This window comes from Sitophilus oryzae, unplaced genomic scaffold, assembly GCF_002938485.1.
Source record: "Sitophilus oryzae breed Bouriz unplaced genomic scaffold, Soryzae_2.0 scaffold_1582_pilon_pilon, whole genome shotgun sequence".
Lineage (NCBI taxonomy): Eukaryota > Metazoa > Arthropoda > Insecta > Coleoptera > Curculionidae > Sitophilus > Sitophilus oryzae.
This window is the reverse complement of record NW_022146261.1, coordinates 1,157,969-1,179,438: the sequence shown is the minus strand read 5'-3', so window position 1 is coordinate 1,179,438 and position 21,470 is coordinate 1,157,969. Positions and strand designations below refer to the sequence as shown.

The window sequence follows — 21,470 nt, the reverse complement described above, 5'->3', positions numbered from 1 at the left end:
GTAATATACAAATACATGCTTTTTCTGACGCTAGTGAAAAGTCGTACGGATGCGCAATATATCTACGTTCTATTGACGAGCAGGATTGTATCAAATGTAATTTACTTTGTGCAAAGTCCCGCGTAGCACCGTTGAAATCAATTTCTCTACCACGTTTAGAACTCTGCGGAGCGTTGTTAATGTCACGACTATTATCTAAATGTTTATCTATTCTAGATCTTCCAATTAATGAGATATATCTTTGGACGGATTCTACGATAGTTCTGTCATGGATAGCAGGCCAACCACGAATGTGGAAACCTTTTGTTAGTAATCGGGTGTCGGAGATCCACTCGCTAACAATGGTAAAAAATTGGAATTACATATCCTCATCTCTTAACCCCGCAGATATTATTTCCCGCGGTTGTACTCTACATGAGTTAAAATATTCAGAGCTGTGGTGGCACGGACCTGAATATCTTCAAAAACCTGTAGAATTCTGGCCAACTGATTGTAATATTACTAAATTTGCGAAAATTTCGGAAAAGGTTCCGGAGTATAAACCTCAAACTATGACATTTTTTAATACCAATACTGAATTACACGAGATATTCGAAAGATATTCAAATTATAATAAATTAATTCGCGTGTTTGGTTATTGTTTAAGATTTATTAATAACTTAAAACTCAAGAAAGATAATCGAGAATATTCTAATAGTTTATCTCCCGCTGAGATAAATAACAGCATAGAATCACTTTCTAAAATGGTACAAATAACCGCATTTCCCTCTGATTTCCGATCACTTCAAGAATCTGGTTCTGTAAATCCTAAAAGTAATTTAAGATCTTTATCACCTATTCTTGAAAACGGTTTAATTCTTGTTGGTGGTAGACTTCAAAATGCTAATATTTGTTATCACTCAAAACACCCGATTATTCTTCCTCATTCACATCCATTCACACGTCTAATTATTGAAAATGAGCATTTACGCAGTTTACATGCAGGTACTCAAACCACTCTTTCATTTATAAGGCAAAGATTTTGGCCCTTAAATGGAAAAAATTCTGTTAAGAATTGTATTCGCAAATGCGTTATATGTTTTAAATCCAAACCTAAAGGGTTAACTGCTAAAATGGGTCAATTACCGGCTCCGCGAGTAGTTCCTACTTCTCCATTTTTGACGTCATCAATTGATTTTGCTGGTCCTTATGAGTTGAAAGATGGAAAATTAAAAAACCGCAGAATTATAAAGGCTTACATTTGCGTCTTTGTTTGCATGGCAACCAAGGCGATACATCTAGAGCTCATTACTGACTTAACTACTGACGGTTTTTGAACACTCTAAGGAGGTTTGTTTCAAACGTGGTCTCTGCACGGATTTATATTGCGATAACGCTACAAACTTTGTAGGTGCCAATAATGAGCTATTGGCTATACAAAATTTAGCTAATCATGACATGTTTCAAAGTTATTTGACTGATAATCAAATTAAATTTCATTTTATACCTCCTCGATCGCCTAATTTCGGTGGACTTTGGGAGGCCGCTGTGAAGTCTACGAAACATCACTTAAAACGAGTTTTGAATCAACGACATTTAACGTATGAGGAGTTTTATTCCATATTAACACAAGTGGAAGCTGTCCTTAATTCACGCCCTATAACCCCATTATCCAATGATCCTTTCGATCTGGAAGCACTAACCCCAGGACATTTCCTCATTGGACGAGTCTTGACGGCTGTTCCACAGAAACCTTTATTGGAATCAAAACCTAATTACGTCAAAAGATACCATCTTACTCAACAAATATTCCAACATTTTTGGTCCAGATGGGTTAAAGAATACCTACATTTGCTGCAGCAGCGCACGAAGTGGCAAACTGGCAATCCCCGACTTGATGTGGGGACAATGGTGTTAATGAAGGAGGATAATTTGCCTCCTATGTTTTGGCCACTCGGTAGGATCATCGAAGTGCATCCTGGTTCCGACTCGATAGTGCGTGTAGTGAGTGTCAAAACCAAAAATGGTGTGTTTAAACGAGCTATCAGCAAGATCTGTGTCCTGCCAATGAATGAGAGCTTAAATTGAACTTGATTGTGATTACTGTTCTAGTTGATTCTATAGTTCTAGATCATTGTTATTGCTATCCTGATTATTATTTTTTGTTCTTATTTCATTGAAAGCCGAACCTTTCAAGGGCGGCGGAATGTTTAGTATTGTTGTATGTACTTTGCTGGAAAATTTAAATGTACCTATTTTTTGTTATTTCTAAGAGCTAACGGCAACGTTGCAACGGACCGGCCTACGTGCCTTGATGGCGTCCGGCGAGTGTTTCGCAGAGATAGAGTTGAGAGTTGCATTCTTACAGTAGTAGAATAAAGACGTTTTTCTTTGCGTGAGCGTTTTATGTTTTATTACCGGCAGAAGCCTTGCTTTTCTAATCTCATCGGTTCAACTTCGTACAGCAAGCCTTAGGTAACTGAGGACAAGTGAACACTTGGCTTGATCATAAGGACAGGAACTCAAAATTATTTGTATTTCAAAAAATGTGTTCTTTGTTAGATATTGATGAACCTTCCAGTCAAATGAGACACCACTTATGCCTGTAAAAGCCCACTATGTTGGAGCGAAACGTCGCATAAAAAAAGTTTCCATCTTTCAATTTATTATAAAACCTCATACCCAAGAAAAGGAAAAAATAATATATGGATATGGTCTATTAAAGAGGTAACTATTAACACCCGAACCCCTCATACCAACAAAAAGAACAGTAACAACGCGAAAAAGTAACATATTAGAAAATTATTTACAGAAATATCTTATATGTGAGGATACTTCATCTACCTGTGATTTGGATACTATAAATTTGGAAGATTCTGTCAGCAGTGATTCTTCTGAACCAGAGTAGTTACCATCTGTTGTCCTAAAGTAAATTTATAGTATCTTAAGTTTTTTTTAATTAAATATAACATTAATTTTTCTTTTTCATTAAAGAAAAACATTTTTATCTTATATTAGGATTATATTGTAGGAATCATGTTCTAATGTTATTTCAATTCTTTTTTATCACAGGGATTTATTTAATACTTACACCGTTTTCATACTATAAATTATTATTTCCTTAGATGGAACACAGCTCCAACATTTTTATTATTTATAAGATTTTTTTTCATAAACGTGGGACTAAGAACATCATCATTTAGTACATTGAGAGTACTCATCATTTGTGTCAAATAAACCTAGTTTAAATAAATTGCCTACAATAAAAGAGAAGTTCTGCATTCCTCTAGAGCCATATGTTCGAAGCACTGTGCGACGGTTCGACGCGTGGTCGGTTTTTTGCATTAGCGGAGCATAGAGGACTCGAGATCGACAGCGCTACAAACACGTTCATACGTGAAATAAATATGGATCAGAAAACAATAAGCCAAAAATTTCTGATAGATTGTATCGAAAGTTATAGACGATATCCTTGTTTGTGGCTGATCAAATCTGTAGAATATTGAGATTGGAATAAAAAAAAGTCGTGCATATGAGGTATTAGTGAAGAAATACCAAGAAATGGCAAGAATGCAACAGTGCAAACTGTAAAAAATAAAATAGATTTACTTACATAGATTTTCGGGACCTTTAGGAAGGAGTTAAAAAATCAGTGATTCCTAAAGATCTGGAGCAGGGGCAGATAACGTTTACCAACCACATTTATGGTATTTCAATTATTTCAGGTTTTTAAGTGACCAAGAAACTCCTCGAGAGAGCATTTCCAGCATCGACGACGTGGTAAAATCCGTACGTATACCTAATTTGAATTTGAAAATGTAATATCATGCCCTTGGGAATTATTTCATTCGCCTGTCAAAATCCATATTGTGGTATAATACTCAATAATACGACACTAAATTACTCAAACAAGAATTTATTGAAAACCCGCGAAACAACGCAACGTTGCGAAGCCGCCATTTAGAGAGAGCCCGAAACCCTAAATTCTGTCATTTTACAAATGTCCCTTTTTAACCGACTTCAAAAAAGGAGGAGGTTTCTCAATTCGACCGTATATATTTTCGTTGTTTACCGATTTTTATGATTTTTTTTATGAAAGTTTATACTTCTGGTGTGGTACCATATTAATTTGATCAAGAAAAAATTCAAAATGGCGGCTGGGCGCCATCATGAATCAAAAAATTAAGTAGAAAGTGGGGTCGTGTAATACATCATTTTAAAGCTCATGGTTAGTACTTTAAAATATCCAAATATAAAATTAATATCTTAACTTACAACAAAATGGCGGCACATTTAATAATAATTAATGAAAACTTTTTTATGTGTATTCGCGGATTTTAATTTAACCGACTTCTTAAGATAAAAAGTGTTTATTGGCCAATCCATTATTATTTTGCGATATTCACCCCCGTATAAAAGAAAGAAGGGGGTAGGGGGGTGGAAATTAAAAAATGATCTCGTATGTAATTTTTTAGGTTTTCGGGGTCAAATAATTAATTTTTGCCACATTTTTTTCGATAATGGCAATAATCTACTTTAAATACCTGGAAATAAAATTCAAAAATATTTTAATTTTTGGAGGGTGGGGTTAAAAAGGGTGTTAATTGTCAGAAAATAGCTTTTCTTCGTTAAAATTCGAAAAATATGTCATTTTAAAAGTATTTGGATGTCTTCGCTAAAAAATCGAGCAATCTGCCTTTTTTAGAATAAAAAGTTTTTATTGATTGATCCATTAATAAATTTGTATTATACACCCACTAAAGAAGGGGGAGGGGGGGTTTGAAAAATGACGAAGAAATAATTCATTTTTGCAACATGTTCTTTAGCGGTATCTAATCGCTTTCTTTTTCCGGCTTTGGATTCTTAAAGAACGAGTCGCTCTCATTTGCGCAGTCTTTTTACTGGGTCTTCCCATTCTTACAAAAAATTTTACTTTGTTCTTGTAGATTTAGGTTTTATACAGTGGATTATAATATGGCCGGCTTCAAAAAGTTGAGTTTTAAATAAAATAACATTAAAAATTATTTTATACTTTTTAGTGTAGGTCTTCTTTATTTTTGAAATCGGTTCAATTTTTTTTAACGTTTTTATTACAATTACCAAGTTTACACGAATGCTTGTAACGAAAATATTTTCGTTACATTTTTCCTTTTATATCGGTTATCCGTTTTTTTATATATTATCGATTTTTTGCGGAACCTCGATAGTGGTACACATCACTAGCGATGGTTGTTAGTTTAAATTGTTTAAATATTTTATATATTTTCTGGTTGCCTATGGGTTACCGATAATAATTTGTTTATTTTTAATGAAAACGAAGGTTTATTATTAATATTTTGTTTAGTGTTAAATAATTAAGATGCAATTGTTACACACATTTTTTTGAAGGTATGTAGGAAATTTTTATCGTATTTATTATTTTTACTATTAATTATAAATTTTTATATTGACATTTGGTACTTAACGCATGTCTAAATGAATGGGAGAATTCTATAAAGGGACTTGTTTCACGCTCTCTCATCTCGATCTTCTTTGCTTAAACACCTAGTTTTTTTCCAGACACCGGCACGAGGTACAACTTGAAAATTATTTATTAGTTTTTGTTTAAACATTTCTTACTATCTAATATGAGTTAATTATTTGATTTAATTATTTAATTAGCTTGTAACTTTAAATTCCTTTTTCTATTTTATCTTTTTATCTCACAGTTCATTTTTTTTATCATCATTTCTTTATCTTCTTATCTTAGTAGCACGTGTATGGTAGTTTTGTAAAAAAATTTCTAATACCTTTAACTTTTATTTAGTACAAATTATTTTTATCTTTCTTATTTATGTACTGAGACGCAAACTGTCGAACAGGAACCCGCAGAGCTGTTCGATTTAGCAATCTCAGGGGCCATGAATAGAATCAATCACTGCAGGAGTACTCTCAGAGACGAACCAGGAGGAACTCTGGTAAGTAAGGATTTTTTATAATATTTATATTATACGACTTATGTCACCTTTAACGAATCCTTGCTTGCCAGAAGGCAACTCTTGTTTATCTGGACCCTGTAGTGGTGGTGTCTATTGGCAGGCCATTCGACAGATAGATTTTTGTTTTTTGTTGTTTTTGGGTCACTCTAGGGAACGTATCTTTACCTCGTATCTGCCAAATTTACCTTACCTTATCTTTATCTTATTTGGCGGATGCATTATCTTTGTTCCTGGAGTGACATATCTTTTCTTTTAGTTTTTATCTGTCGAATTGAGCATTTATCGGTTTTCGTATCTTATCTCTATCTTTCTATTTACCTTTATCTTTCTATCTAGTTTTTTAATTTATCTTTTAATATCGCATTTTAGTATTAACTTTTGTTCTAATTTAAATTTTCCTATATTTCTAGTTTTTTTATCTTACATATTTTTTTATTCTTTTTACACGTGTCTACAAATTAAATCAAATAATTTACTGTAACAATATATATTTTTTTCAAGTCGTACCGAAGTGATTGTGGTGGTCTGGAATTTTCTAGAGAGAGCAAAATATTTTTCTTTTATATTTTTTTTATAATTCTATATTTATATTCTTTAAATAATTTGGACAATCTTTTCAATTATAACTTAATTTAAACTGTCATTGCCTATTTTCTTTTTTAAATTTTAATTATAATTTTTATTATAATAAGTACCAGTTGGATTTAGATATTGATTATTGTTTATTTGAATCCCTAATATGTTGTTTAATCATAAGTTATTTTTATTGTACCTTCATTGGCAACCAACAGACAGTTAAATTGGTAAATTAGAACACCACCACAAAACTGGGTACTTATCAATTGTGTTGAGTAGAATACTGCTGTTTGTTATCTTCTAGGAAGATACGAGAATTGACCCTCCCCATAAGTAGCTCACGCACTGAGACTGGTGGAGTCTCACAAGCTCTCCAACGTTAGCCGGACAATCACGCTACCCACCAGCGGACGAGTGCAGCGAAGAGGGTGAGGCCTTTCTCCCAACCAACCGAAGCAGAAACACTTAAGTATTCCAGTTGCATATCTAATATCATATAATCGAGACTGTCACAGCCAATTGCATTGATTGTTTATAATTGTTAATTAAATATAAGTCATTAATGAAATTTTCTATTGTCTTATTTAATTCCAAAGCATACTTCCACAAACCAGTAACTTTTAGAATTTTGTGGGTTATATGCTTAATTCGCATTAGTCAATAATGCGATTTAGTGAAAATACGGTTTGGGTCGTGTTTACACGACGGGTTAAAAAAGGGATTTTTACGTTGACGTTAAACAGCTGTTTCCTATTGCCAACCTAGGGAAACTCAAAACATAATAATATTGCTTTTGCTTAAACAGCTGATATTGATTTTTCGCATTTTTAACAAATCATTCTAAACTCTTAAACCTTACAAATGGTTAATCTAAATATTGTTAGTGCCTTTATGGTTCTGTTAAACCAATTACTATATGAAAGAAGAAATCAGGTGATATCTAGAATCTTACGAAGAAGAAGGCAAACTCTAAAAAGAATGAGTAGTTTAATGTTAGATTCTTATTTATTACATTGTCAGATTGTAATGGAAATACCAGGATCAGTTTTTCAAAACTTTCCACCGATGTTCAGGATTTGTTGGATGAAACCAAGGAGTGGTCACTTTTGGGAGACAATTATTTCAGGCACAATGGAAGACCAAGAATTCATTGAAATGTTTAGAGTTAAAAGATCCACTTTTAATATAATTTGTGACCAACTTTATGATGAATTAAAACCTAACCCAAATACGATAATAAGGGAACCAGTTTCAGTGCAAAAATAAATGTTGCAATAGCTCTTTATAAAATGGGTAGCTGATGTGAATATCGGGTTGTTTGAAAAGTTTGTCTTGCAAAGTTTTTGGTGTTCATAAAAGTTCTGTCCATAGTTGTATCAATCCATGTTTATATCAATTTCTCAATGCCGTTAACAAGATCCTAAGGTACATCCAGATCCCAAACTCTTTGGAGGCTGAAGCAATTGCCAACAGAATTGAAACAAAAACAGGAATGGTTCAGATTTATGGGGCAATAGATGATAATTACAGAATTTATAGTATGTTATGGCTATAAATATTAAAATATAATATGTTGTTCGGTTCCCTTAGAAGAACATGTTTTAACTTTATTTAAATATAAATTTACACTAGATCATACAGTTTAATTCTCATAGGTGCCTGAAGATGCCAAGTAATTTTTAGAAGTATGTGCTTTATTATTAAAGTCATTTAAAAATTTGTAGGTACTCATATACCAGTATTACCTCCTAAGGATGGATACCGAGATTTGGTCAACCGAAAAGGGTGGCCCTCCATGGTTCTCCAATGCGTAGTGGATGATTTTTATCGATAAGCATCTTCGAAAATTAAGCATTTCTTTTTAAACAATTCATGGTGTAGTTGTTTGCAAGCCGTTTTTTTCTTCAAACGTTAAGAATTTCAAGTTCAAAGGTAAACACGTCTAAAATAAAAAAAAGAGCGAAAGGTGTAAAAGACATGAGAGGATTAAGTGGCGGTAAAAACAAAATTTCAGAACACCGATTTCAAGAAGTTATCCAACACATTGACAAATTTATATAAATAGTATAAATCGCATTACGCGAGAGAACAAACAACTTGCATGTATCTACGTTCGGACACTACATTAAGTGTTATGTATAATCTGTATAAAGAAGGTTCCAAGAGTCCAGTCTCATTTTCAAAATATAAAGATATTTTTTGCGTCATTTTAATTTAAAGAGAAAGCCACTGAAAAAAGACACGTGCCAGAATACCTGTGACAAAGTTGGAGGTGTTAAAGAATACAGGAAGTCTTGAAGAACGAAATATATACAACATGGAAAAACAAAACCATTTGTCTTTAGCAAGTGAGGCAAGAAATACAATGAACACAGAATGACACCGATTTTGGGGATATAGAATGTGCGTTAAAACTGCAACAAAGATTGGTATACAGCTGAGGATTACATAAATGTTATGAAATCGTGCAAAAAGAAAAATCTTCTTGTTGTCCATAAACTGGAAAAGGAATTTTTTAGTGCCGCTAACATAGAAAAAAAACATTGTCAATAGAAAAATGGATATCACAAAGAGTAAAGTTAATTGGCTGAAATTTAAAGAAATTTAAATTCGAAAAGACAGACCTTTTACAATATTTGTTAAAACTTTTCTTGAGGATGAAACTCATCGGGAAATAAACATAGAAAAAAAGCGTGGGAGACTTCAAAATATTGATAACCAAAAAAAATGTTTTTTTTTTAAATTTACTTACAAACTTATGACCAGACGGAAAGCCTATTCCAGAGAAAAAACTAGAAGACATAAAGTTCCTGCTTCCTCTAATTCCGAAATATGCTAAGAAGTTTTACAACAACTTGGTGGGTGACCCAATGAGTGAAGAAGAAAACTTGGTATCAGAATCAGAGGCTTCGGAATCTTCCAATGTACAGGGTGGGTCAAATTCGACGCTTTTAAATGGAAACACCCTTTTCTATAGGAGATAGACGAAAACTAATATCGGTGTCTGGAGCTCAATTTTCATCAAAAACATGATGGTGAAATCCGCACATGAATATCTGTTACCGTTTCGGAGTTACGGGTGTTTTTCAAAAATAAGCAATTTTAACAAATAGCTGTAACTTTTTTGTTATGGAAAATTTTGTATTTCTATGAAGACATTTCTAAAGCACCTTTTAACGTAGAATTTAATGGTTCAAGTATAATTTTTTTAAAATTAATAATTTAAGAGTTATCAACAGAAAAATTGATTTTTTATTTGAGACACCCTATATATTTTTAATTAACGGAAGAGAATTTAAAATTACCTTTTCAAAAATATAGCACACTTGATATTTTGTTATAATCCCCTTCGCAATACAGAATTTTTAAAAGCTCGCCACTTTTAACTAGTAGGCTTTGGACCCCTTATTGATGATATGCCTTTAATGGAACTAGAAAACATACTTTTCCAGCAAGACGACGCATCACCTCTGAACGCTGAAGTTATCAGCAAATTTTTGCAGCCAATTTCAAGAACAATTAAATAGCTAACCAAGATCTCAGCCGTTGGCCGTCGAGGCCGCCTGACTTAGTACCCATGGATGTAATCCTATGGATATATTTGCGGAAGAATAAAGGTCCCTTATTCTTCCGTATAATCTAGACAAGAATTAAAAATACTTAGCAGTTATGAGAGGGAATCTTTCACCCCCACTGAGTTAATGAATACCGCGATAAATGTTCAAAAACTGCCCCGTCTGCCCATAACAGAAGACGGTCGATATATCGAACACCTGTAGCAAAAGCTCATGTCTTGGTTTGCTACTTATTTTTATTGTTATTAAATATAGTTTAAATATGTTGATGTTGGTTAAATATATTTTAAATTGTTATAAAATTCTGCATCTCTCATAGCAAATATTATTTTCGTTTTAATTGATGCTCACAGCTAGAATTTTTTTGCATTACAGCCGGTGCAGTTCAAAGCCTACTTATTTAAAGCGGGCGAATTTTTATATACTCTATATCTCAAAGAGGAATCGAGCAAATATCAACTGTGTTATATATTTTAGGAAAGGTAATTTTAAATTATTTTCAATAAAGTAAAAATATACAGGGTGTCCCATATAAAAAATCAAATCTTCTGTTGATAATTCTTAAATTATTAATTTTAAAAAAATTATACTTAAACCATTAAATTCTACGTAAAAAGGTGCTTTGGAAATGTTTTCATAAAAATACAAAATTTTCCATAGCAAAAAAGTTACAGCGATTTGTTAAAAATGCATATTTTTGAAAAACACTCGTAACTTCGTAACTCCGAAACGGTAACAGATATCGATATGCGGTTTTCACCATTTTGTTTTTGACAAGAATTGAGCTTCAGACATCGATATTAGTTTTTGTCTATCTCCTACAGAAAAGGGTGTTTCCATTTAAAAGCGTCGAATTTGACCCACCCTGTACAAGATCAAGATCAGTCCAAAAGGAAACGCGAAATTGGAAAAAATAATAAAGATATAAATCAAGATCTGGAGGATGAAGGGAAAAGCTTACCTAGGATAAAAAAGGCCACGTAATCAGTCAAAAACATATCAGGACGCACAAAGAGAAGAAACAAAAAACTGTGTAAGTCAAACTTTTGCAAACTTTTGCAAAAAATCAAAGAAAAGAAAATGCAATGAAATTGATAATTTAAAACGCGAAGAAGTTTTTAAAAAGTTCTGGCAAGATGTATCATGGGGTGAAAAGCAATCTTGTGTTTGTAATTTATTTAATAAAGTACCACCTAAACAAAGAAGATCAGAAGGTGAAAATGTTCGAAAAACGGGTACTCTTAAATATACCCCGAAAATAAACAATACCGTTTATCCTGTGTGCAAAAAAATGTTCCTTTCTACAATGGGGTTAAGAGAATGGCAAGTTCGTAATTGGGTCAAGAAAAGTAAACATGGAATTATGGACGAAAAAAATAAAAAAAACAATTGTGGGTATTTTCTCAGAACGAGCATCAAATAAATTTTTGAAGTCCTTTTTAGAAAATCTTAACAAGTTGCCGTCGCACTATTGCCGAAAAGACACTAATAAATTATACTTAGAGCAGTCCTTTTTTAGTATTGTTGACCAAAAACACCAAAATCGGACTAACATTATGTCAAACGCGCTTTTACGTCTATGAGAAGAACTAAAAGTTAGCATCGAACAAAAATTTTTGGTTAAAGGTCATACTCAAATGGAGTGTGACAGTGTTCATACTAACATTGAAAGAAAACTAAAAAACAGATTTTTTTTTTACCTAGCAACTATATAAGAGCTTGCGAACAAAGCAGAGCTGAAAAATATGAGACCAAATTAGTGAATCATACTTTTTTTAGTAATTTTAATAAAAATCGGAGTTATTCTTCAGTACGGCCTGGAAGAAAAACTGGAGACCCAACGGTTACCGATGTACGCGCTTTAAAATATTCGGAGCAAAATTATTTTTTAAATTAAATTTTCATAGCGAATATGAGCTATCTCGAAGAACAAAAAGAATATTTCTTCTAGTAATAATGAATATGACCGACTTCATACCCAAGGAATTAAAATTAAAAGAACTAAATATGATCACCTTCAACAGTTAAAATCGGTTATACCTGAAGATTGCTGGTCGTTTTATGACAATTTACCTTATGAATTAATTTCAACTTTTTATAAACTAGGTAGTTTAGTTTGTTTGTTGTGTTTGTATGTTGCCACATTTTTTGTAACGTTTTAAATGTTCCATTTTTATGCGCAATGCCAAAAAAATAAAAATAATAAATGCTTTTCAATAACTCGTAAGTCTATTTTTTGTGTTTCAATAGCACGTAAGTCTAATTTAACAAGGAAAGGCGTTTAAACTAAAACGTTTTGTAACTTTTACGATATTTTATATTTTCTTCTTAATTTGTAAAATTGACACCGATCACATATCCTCAATCCCCAAAAAACTTTCTTTGTGATTTCCCAAAAAGTGTCATTTTTGACTTACGTGATATTGATTTGAGGTCATCGATATACTGATTACTCGTGCCTTAAAAAAGTATAAAAGGCTTGATCACATTGCACTGAAACGTCTGGAAAATGACCTAATTATTATATTTCCCAACGAAAAAGTAACAACGTATTTTGTGGACCCAATTAAAAAAGGCGAATCCAGTATTAATAGATCGGAAAGGGCAAGAGGAAAGTTAGTGGAGAAGTATAAAAACAGACTCCATCTAGACATAGTACAGACAATAACTCAAAGTTCTAAGAAAAAATAACCTTTCAATTATAAACTAAAAGCAAGTATAAAAATAAATTGTGTTTTATTTATGCACATTAAAAGCATTTTATAATAGTAACTAAATAAAAATGAGTAATTTTGACTTAAAATCTCATTGACAAATTGCTTTAACTCTTATAAGTATAATTAATATTTTTAGATCACATTAAACCACAACTAGAGGTTGATCCAGGGGCTGCGGACAGTGCAATTTGGCTTAAACGCAACTCTGCGGCTTAAATGCAAAATGTGGTACCATTGGAAATCTAGCTATTCCCTAGGAAACAAACCAGCACTACCACAATTGCTGAGTGTCTTGCTGAGTGGCCAATCTGCTGCAAAGTCAAATTGCCCTTGAATTGGTAGGTATATTATTAGGTACAGTAATAATAAAAATGATAAGCTAACTCATATTTGTGTGAATTATAAGGCACTGTGTGAATTATAAGAACAAATCACAAACTAGTCAGAGGCAATCAGCATTCGCCATTGCAGTTGGCAAACTATTATTTATCCTGGCCAATCAAATTGGCGCTGACTATAGTTTGTGATTGTTCTACGAACAGACCTATAATTTTTATCACAGAACAAAGACCTTTTTTAATTATTACACTTTCTCTTTTAAAATTATGTTGATGTGTCAAATTATTATTATTTTTACTTTAAATTTAGTTTCAATGATAATTTTTTCATTGTTTTTTTAGATTACATGACTTTGAAAAAATTCACCCAACTATAGACATAAACATAAAATCAGGATTCCAAAGCCTGTTTGACAGACTTTATAACAGCAAAAAGAGCTGTTTGTCCAGTTCAGATGACACCATTTCTGCTTTTCTTCACGGAGAAATAGCAAGAGGTAATTAAATTTTAGTCTTTTTATAGTACTAGTGCTAAAATTAGTTAAACTACCTATTAAAAAATGGCAGGCCCGAGGAGAGGAAAAAGAACTAGTAGCTCAAAACCAATGTCGCATTAAAAAACTCTTCAAAGAGCGATTGAGACTTATCGTGGATAAACCGAAACCTGGTTTCGGTAACACGAACGATGGCAATACCGCACGAAGGTTTTTCGAGAACTTTGATATATCAGCAGAGGTCACAGGGGTAGATATACAATAATTGATTAAAAAATTCATATTATTTTGATATCAATATTGAAAAATTTAGAATATACACGTTAGACACTGCACATTTTTTTTTGTTTCCAAATACCCTTGGTTTTTTATGCCACAAACAGTGCACAAAATATTAATTCACGGACCTGAAGTAATATCAGCAGCGTTGTTGCCTATAAGACAGTTGTCTGAAGAAGCACAAGAGGCAAAAAATAAAGATTTTTAAAAGATATCGGGAGGGTTACTCACGAAAATGTTCCCGACAAAAATGCAATGAAGACATTTTAAATCATCTTTAAGTATCACCTGACCCTTTAATAACAAGCTTTAGAAAACTTCCAACAAAAAAAATTAAATATTTCCCAAAAGATATTTTGGACTTGCTAAATCCTCCTAGTTTCGAAACAAATATTCCTCTCGAAATTGACAACTTCTCGTCTTCATTTTCCTCTTCTTCGTCAGATTCAGAGTGAAACTTGTGTTTCTTTAAACTTTTAGATTTATAAATTAGTTAGATTATTGTATTAGGTTTAATTTTTGATTATTTATTTTTCCACATATTATTATAAAATTTACACTAAAACTTTACACCAGATGGCATTTTTTGGTCAATTTTATACTGTTATTATTTTTGGAATGTTGAATAATATTACTGTTTTTATTTAAATCACTATAATTTTTTATTTGTCTTGTTTTTTTTATTATCTATATAAATATTAATAATAATAACAACATGTTTTCTAAAGATATTTTTTAGGCTCGTATATTAACGGGGATATTCTCTGGCCAAAAGCTCGTGGAACACCCTGTCTAATATACAGTATATTATTATATATTATAAAATACATAAAAGTGAAATATTATATCACTTTCTAATTCACCAAAAGAAATTATATTTTCGTCAGTTTAATGTAAAATTCTCTAAAATATAGAATTTGCACTCATCTGGTGTATATTTTTATGCACTCTGTATAATATTGTTTGAGATTTTTAAAATAAAGTACGCCCCAAAATGTCTTCGATTTTTATTTGTAACTATTATCACCAAGTTCAACAAAAATGCCACAAATCTGATTTAATGCCAGGTTTCACGTTCCTCGGCTCCACTGTGCGCCGCGCCGGATCTTCAGAGCTCCATTGCATTTTATAAAAGGCAGTTGTAAGGCACTTTTAATTTAACTTAACATAAATGTAATGACGGTCAATCCTTGTTTCATGTGACATGAGGGTGTGGCGGGACGAGAAGCGAATCAGATTGCTTCATGTCTGTATACGCATCTTTCTTCACTACCGCCTGAAATCAAAGAAGTTACACTGTTCTCAGATACAAGTTCTGGCCAAAACAAAAATTCATTTTTACCAGTTATGTTTATGTTAGTTTTAAAAGCTAATCCAAATTTGGATCATATAAATCATAAGTTTCTTGTACCCGGCCACACCCACATAGAATGTGATACTGACCATTCCGTTATAGAGAAGACAAGGAAGAAATATTCATGTTGCATTGAACATCCGCGAGATTGGATGAACCTAGTTAGATTGTGCGGAAATAAAAAACCATTTATAGTAACAGAAATGTCTCGGAAAGATTTCTATGAATTTTCCTCTTTAATATAAAAGTGTCTCGTTGCAAAAAAAGTCACTAATTCCGAGGAAAAGGTAGACTGGAGACAAATTAAATGGTTAAGGCTAGGGCAAAAAAAGGTATACTGCAAGTCTGAAGGCAGATCAGCTATTTAAAATCGTTAATTTTTTAAAAAAAGATAATAGCTGGCCACAAAATATAAAGGTCCCTTTAACATACAAAGGTCCAAATCCCATCAACGTTGAAAAAAAGCGGAATCTTTACATTTCAACAGAATTCCATGAATTTCATAAAAATTTAGTTACTAAAGATAATGTTAATAACGTACTGCTTGAGAGTGACAGCGAGAGGAATAACAGTGATGCCGATGATTAAGAAATCATTATAATTCTTCATGTTGTGTCTCTCCACAAAATACATGCATTGTTATGCTTTAGTTTTTGCATTTATTGATTTTATACTCTTAATAGGTTTTGTTTGTTACTTAAGTTAAGAAAATCAAGTAAAATATATGTACTTATACCAAATGTTCACTTTAATAAGTAAAGTGTAAAATGCTACAAGTTGTGTTTTTTTTAATATTTTGGTAATTTTTTGTCATTTTTTTGAAAATAGGTTTGTAATAACCTAACCCAATTACAAACATATTTTCTATCCGATTATTTCATAGACTTCTTTTTTGTTTAAAATACACCACGTTTTCAATGTAGAGGATTATGATTATACACAAACACAAATTCACAACGTCTCAATGTAGAGGCGTTGCACTAGAAAGAAAAGATGGACTTTTGGCAAAATTGACTGCCATCATGCCTGTAAATCGCCTTCCTTTTTGGCAAAATTTACCGGTTGCAATCGGTACACCTGAAGAAGTGTAATTTCTTTTCTCCGGATTTTTCCGAAGTTTTTTTATGACACTATTTTTTGTTTTGGTTGATGTGTGACATTAGTAATATTTTAGATAAAATAATTTAAATAATACTTTTATTCTGTTTGTTATTTATAACGTTATTATTTTTTTAATAAAACCTGCAGCCTTAATTTTGAGTCTTACCTGCTACTTTTCTTGAAAATGTCAATAATACTAAGAAATATGGTCCGATCTGCTTTAAAATCAAAGTCCTTTTACTATTGTCAGTTTTGTACACACAACTTAATACATATAAAATGTTTATATCTGCATATCCAATTTGAACCTACTTAAAAACTTAAAAACCAAGAAAATCTAATTCTAAGTTCAAATATCTCAAAACTATTTTTTCATCGTTGGGACCTTTTTCCTCAGGACGGCAGAATAACACGGAGACAGAACCCGAGATACTTCCAAGCTAAGTAAGAGAAGTCATTAAAATACTAAAAAATAATAAGGCGATAGGTATTGATGAGATCACAGGGAAAACTCTTAAAAAACTAGACGACGAGGGAGTTAATATCATACATAGGGTTTCACGAGATTCTCGAAATTCGAGATTTCTCGCCTCGTTTCGTCTCGATTTCGAGACGAGACCAAAGTCTGCGTTTTTCTTTTGTTACATATGGCTTTTAGTTCATACCATACCTATAATTTTTGTATTCTATAACATGATATTTTTTAATAATAATAAATTAGTTATTTATTTTCGAGACTCTCAAAATTTCGAGAATCTCGAATCGAGATCGAGAAATTGACTTCGAGAAAAACATCGAGACGAGAGTTTGTTAATATCTCGTCTCGATGATCAAGACGAGACGAGAAATTGCCTTCGAGACGAGATTTCTCGTCTCAATGAAACCCTAATCATACACACAATATGTAATCTAACATGGAAGACCGCGATCTGGCCCAAAGACTGGACAACATCGATTATGATTCCATAAGAAAGGCTATACTCGAAAATGTAATAACTATCGCATACTTTCCCTGCTATCACATAGAAGGAAAGTGTTGCTACATATTATAAATAATCGACTTAGGTACTACATGGGCAGCGAAATTGCAAGAAAACAGGCCGGTTTTCTGAAGGGTAGAGGCACCAGAAATCAAATTGTTAACATTAGACACATGTTAACAATTCAATCGTTAACTTGATAGAAAAATGCCGCGAATATAATGTCCCCATGGTAATGTGCGTTCCAGATCACTTAACCAACTTAATCAAAAATCTGTACTTGGAAAGTACCGCTATAGTAAAAATAGAAGATATGATGAGTCGAGACTTCCACCCACAAAGAGGTGTGAGACAAGAGTGCGTTTTATCACCTACACTGTTTAACACGTATGGCGAAGCTATAATGAGGAACTCCCTAGATTAGTGGGAGGGTGGAATTCTTGTTGGGAGAGTTCCAATATTCTAATCACACTTGAAGCAACGGAGGTGGAAATGGCACTTCTCTTAAAGAGAATAGAAGCTGGAGAGTGGAAAGTTTGGTCTAACAAAAAAAAAGAACCAAAACAAAACTAATGATAGTGGATAAGCCTAACTTAGTAAACAGGACACCCCTGCTTTACGATCTCGAAAGGGTAAGCAGCTTTACATATTTGTGGTCAATACGCAACATGGGCGGATGCGTAGAGGAAGTTAAAAGACGAATAGCCTTGGTCAACAGTGCGATGCTCAGAGTGAAACTTACCAAAATATGGAAATGCTCATACATAACCAAAAACACTAAAATGAATCTGGTCCGAACGTTGGCCTTTCCAATCTTCTCATACGGCTCAGAATCGTGGACACTTAGAGTTAAAGACGCAAATATATTGATTCCTTTGAAACGTGGTGCTACAGGAGATTGCTCAGAATTCCCTGAACCGCGAGGAGAACTGATCAGTCGATAATGGGAGAGTTAAGTGTAACCACCGAGTATCACGATTATGCATGAAGAGGGTATTGCAGTATTTTCGACACGTGGCTAGAAGACGAGATGCCAATATAGCCCTTTCAGTTCCACTTGCAATAAAAAAGAACCCTTGTAGTATATCTGTCCCTTGAGAGGGACAACCGTTTTTACAGCATTAAATAAAAGAATTTTACGTTTTGGGCGCTGTAGGAAATGTGTACCTTCCAGGAGACAACCTTCTTTAAGCGGTAGAAAATCAGCGCGCACATGTGAACGCAGATTTAAATTTGTTTCCGGTTAACATTAATCAGGTGATCGAGTCAACGTATCGTACAGGTCGTGCATAAATAAATTACTCAAAAACTGGTTTTTGAAAAGAAAAGAGGTGTTCTTTGTGTAACTTGGTAAGTATAAGAGACAGTTTAGCTAATCCTATCAACATTATTGCGTTGGTTTGTAGTTGGGGGGTTTAAAATGGCGGTTTTTTGTTTATGTCCTCGAACAGGGACAAATCAACTTAACGTTTAAAAAAATGCATTAGTGCATTATGCTTTTCATGAAGTTTTTACAAAAATTATGAAAGTGATTTTATGAAATATGATGCTCGTGTCCTAGGTACAGTCAGTAGCCAAAAAAAACGTATTGGTTGATTTAATTTTATAGCACTATAGAGCATCAACACCACTTAGAGCAATAAAATAGTATAATTATCTATATTTTTATTCACGCGGGTGAAGTGTCCGAGAAACGAAATTCGGACACCTAAATGAAAAGCAACCATGGCAATGCGCAGCGCTTCGACTTGACGTTTTATGACCACCTTTGTTTTTTATTTTGTGAGTATAACTGGAATAAGTTAGGTCCCTTTTTCTTTCAGAAAATATGTCTATGTATAAAAAACCTCTCACTAATGACGAACTCTTGCACTACTTGGAAAATGATAATGACTCAGATGTTCTATTATTGTCGGACGAAGAAGATGAGGTTGAAGGCAATGAAGGTCAAAACATGACTGTCCATGATAATGATATTATTGCAGCTCTAAGTACAGATGACCTGGAAAATACCGAACTAAACTAAACACGCTTGGAAGTCCGAGAAGAAGATGAAAATGAAGTAGAAGAAAACGCTATTCAGTTCAAACAAGAAATAGAGTTTCAGAAAAAACATGGTCTCACGGAAAAATATAAAATTAAATGGATGAATAATGTTATGTATGAAACGAGAAACATTAAAAAATATTCGTATAAACCACCACCAGTACCCGTTATTGATATGCCTCCTCCAATATCTTTTTTTATGAGATATATTCCAGAAGAACTAATGCAGCAGATGGTGGATATGACTAATTTATACGCAACCCAGAAGAATACAGCTCGATTTTGTCCAACATTACAAGAAATAAAAAAGTTTATTGGGGTACATATTGCAATCGGCAATTTGCAGTTTCCAAGAGTGCGAATGTATTGGACTCCCCAATATAGAATTCCACTGATAAAAGATGCCATTAGCCTTCATAGGTTTTTTAAGCTGAGGCAAGCAGTCAACTTAGTAGACATTACTAGCCGTCCCGAAAATAATACAGATAGGTTGTGGAAAGTCCGGGACATATAGGAGGAGACAGGAATTTTTACTTGAAACTAGTTTATGCGTTGATGAGCAAATAGTACCTTTTAAAGGAATACTCAATATCAAGCAATATGTAAAACATAAACCAAAAAAATTTGGGATAAAAATATACGTTTTGGCAGGAAAAAGTGGTACTATTTATGACTTTTAAATCTACCAAAGTAGCATTACTAAATACAGCCAGTCTACAAAAACTTTGGCAGTGCTGCTGGTTTTGTAATGCAGTTAACAGAAAGAATAGGTGAGCCAAATCATGGTCTTTACTTTGATATCGAGGATTGTAGCAGAAATATCGTGATTGCCTCTGCATACTTTCCGGGTGATGGGCAGATACCGCCTCCGGAAGTAGAGGAGCTCGCGCGATTCTGCAGCCAACGGCGACTACCTCTGCTATTGGGATGTGACTCCAATACGCACAATGAGGTATGGGGAAGCACTAATACTAACACTAGAGGTGAGTGTTTACTAGAATTTCTCTTAGCATACAATCTTGAAGTTCTCAATATAGGGAACACACCCACGTTTGTGACAAAAACGCGGGCGGAAGTATTAGATTTAACAATCGGGAGTGCTAGTGTAACTAGTTACATGAAAGATTGGAGGGTCTCAACGGAACCTTCCCTATCAGATTACAGAATCATCGAGTTTAAATTAGGAGGAATCATACTCCAAACTGAAATTCGAAGGGGAATCAAAGAAAAACCGATTGGGAACTATACCACACCAATCTCGTAGACAACCTGGACCAAATAGATGCAGGTAGGGCTAGGAACCACCTGTATCTAGAATGGTACGCAAAGGAAGTCAGTGGTGCAATATTGGATGCATATGAATCTAGTTGCCCCACAAGTAAGGGTATACAAAAAAGTAACAACAAGCCCTGGTGAAACAAAAAGCTAGCCAATCTTAGATCGGAGGTCCGACGACTCTTCAACAGAGCCAAATCCATGGCAGCTCTACGCCGAGAAATTAACTGAGTATAATAAGGAGATTAGAAGGGCAAAGCGGTCTGACTTCAGATACTTTTGCAAAAACATCACTTCAACTACTTATGCAGCTAGGCTACACAAAGCTATGGCCAAGAGTGGGCCCATCCCCAACATGGCACTTAAGAAACCTGACGGAAGCTACACGGAAGGAGATGAAGAGAGAGCTAACCTCCTACTTCATGCACACTTTCCAGGTAGCATATCTATTGATACGCAAGTAGCCCCGACCGAACCCCACAATCCTCGCAGGAAAGCCTGGGAGACGGCCAAGCTAGTAATAACAGAATAGCAGGAATAGATGGGATTTTTCAGATGACATAGTCATCATTGCACGGGGGAAACATGAAGGCACCCTGTGAATATTATCCAAAGAGGACTCCGCATCGCTGAGAAATGGTGCAGGACTGTCGGGCTGAGTATTAACTCAGATAAAATCGCAGTAGTGCCATTCACCAGAAATGGCGAAGGGGCGTGGCGCTTCTTCTGTAGCACTTAGTAAAGACGGAATTATAATAACTAAATGGTACGATAATAA

At 33.6% G+C, this 21,470-nt stretch overlaps 2 protein-coding genes across 2 annotated transcripts; both read left to right on the top strand.

Annotated features, from left to right (window-relative positions):
- Positions 1-341: 341 nt before the first annotated feature.
- LOC115879562 lies at positions 342-1,316 on the top strand. The gene has a single exon (XM_030896457.1). It carries the CDS (start codon positions 342-344, stop codon positions 1,314-1,316), a length of 975 nt encoding a protein of 324 aa, XP_030752317.1.
- Positions 1,317-1,357: 41 nt separating this feature from the next.
- Positions 1,358-2,372, top strand: LOC115879542. The gene has a single exon (XM_030896435.1). The coding sequence runs from the start codon at positions 1,438-1,440 to the stop codon at positions 2,065-2,067; it is 630 nt and encodes a 209-aa protein (XP_030752295.1). The 5' UTR covers positions 1,358-1,437; the 3' UTR covers positions 2,068-2,372.
- The last annotated feature ends 19,098 nt before the right edge of the window (positions 2,373-21,470 follow it).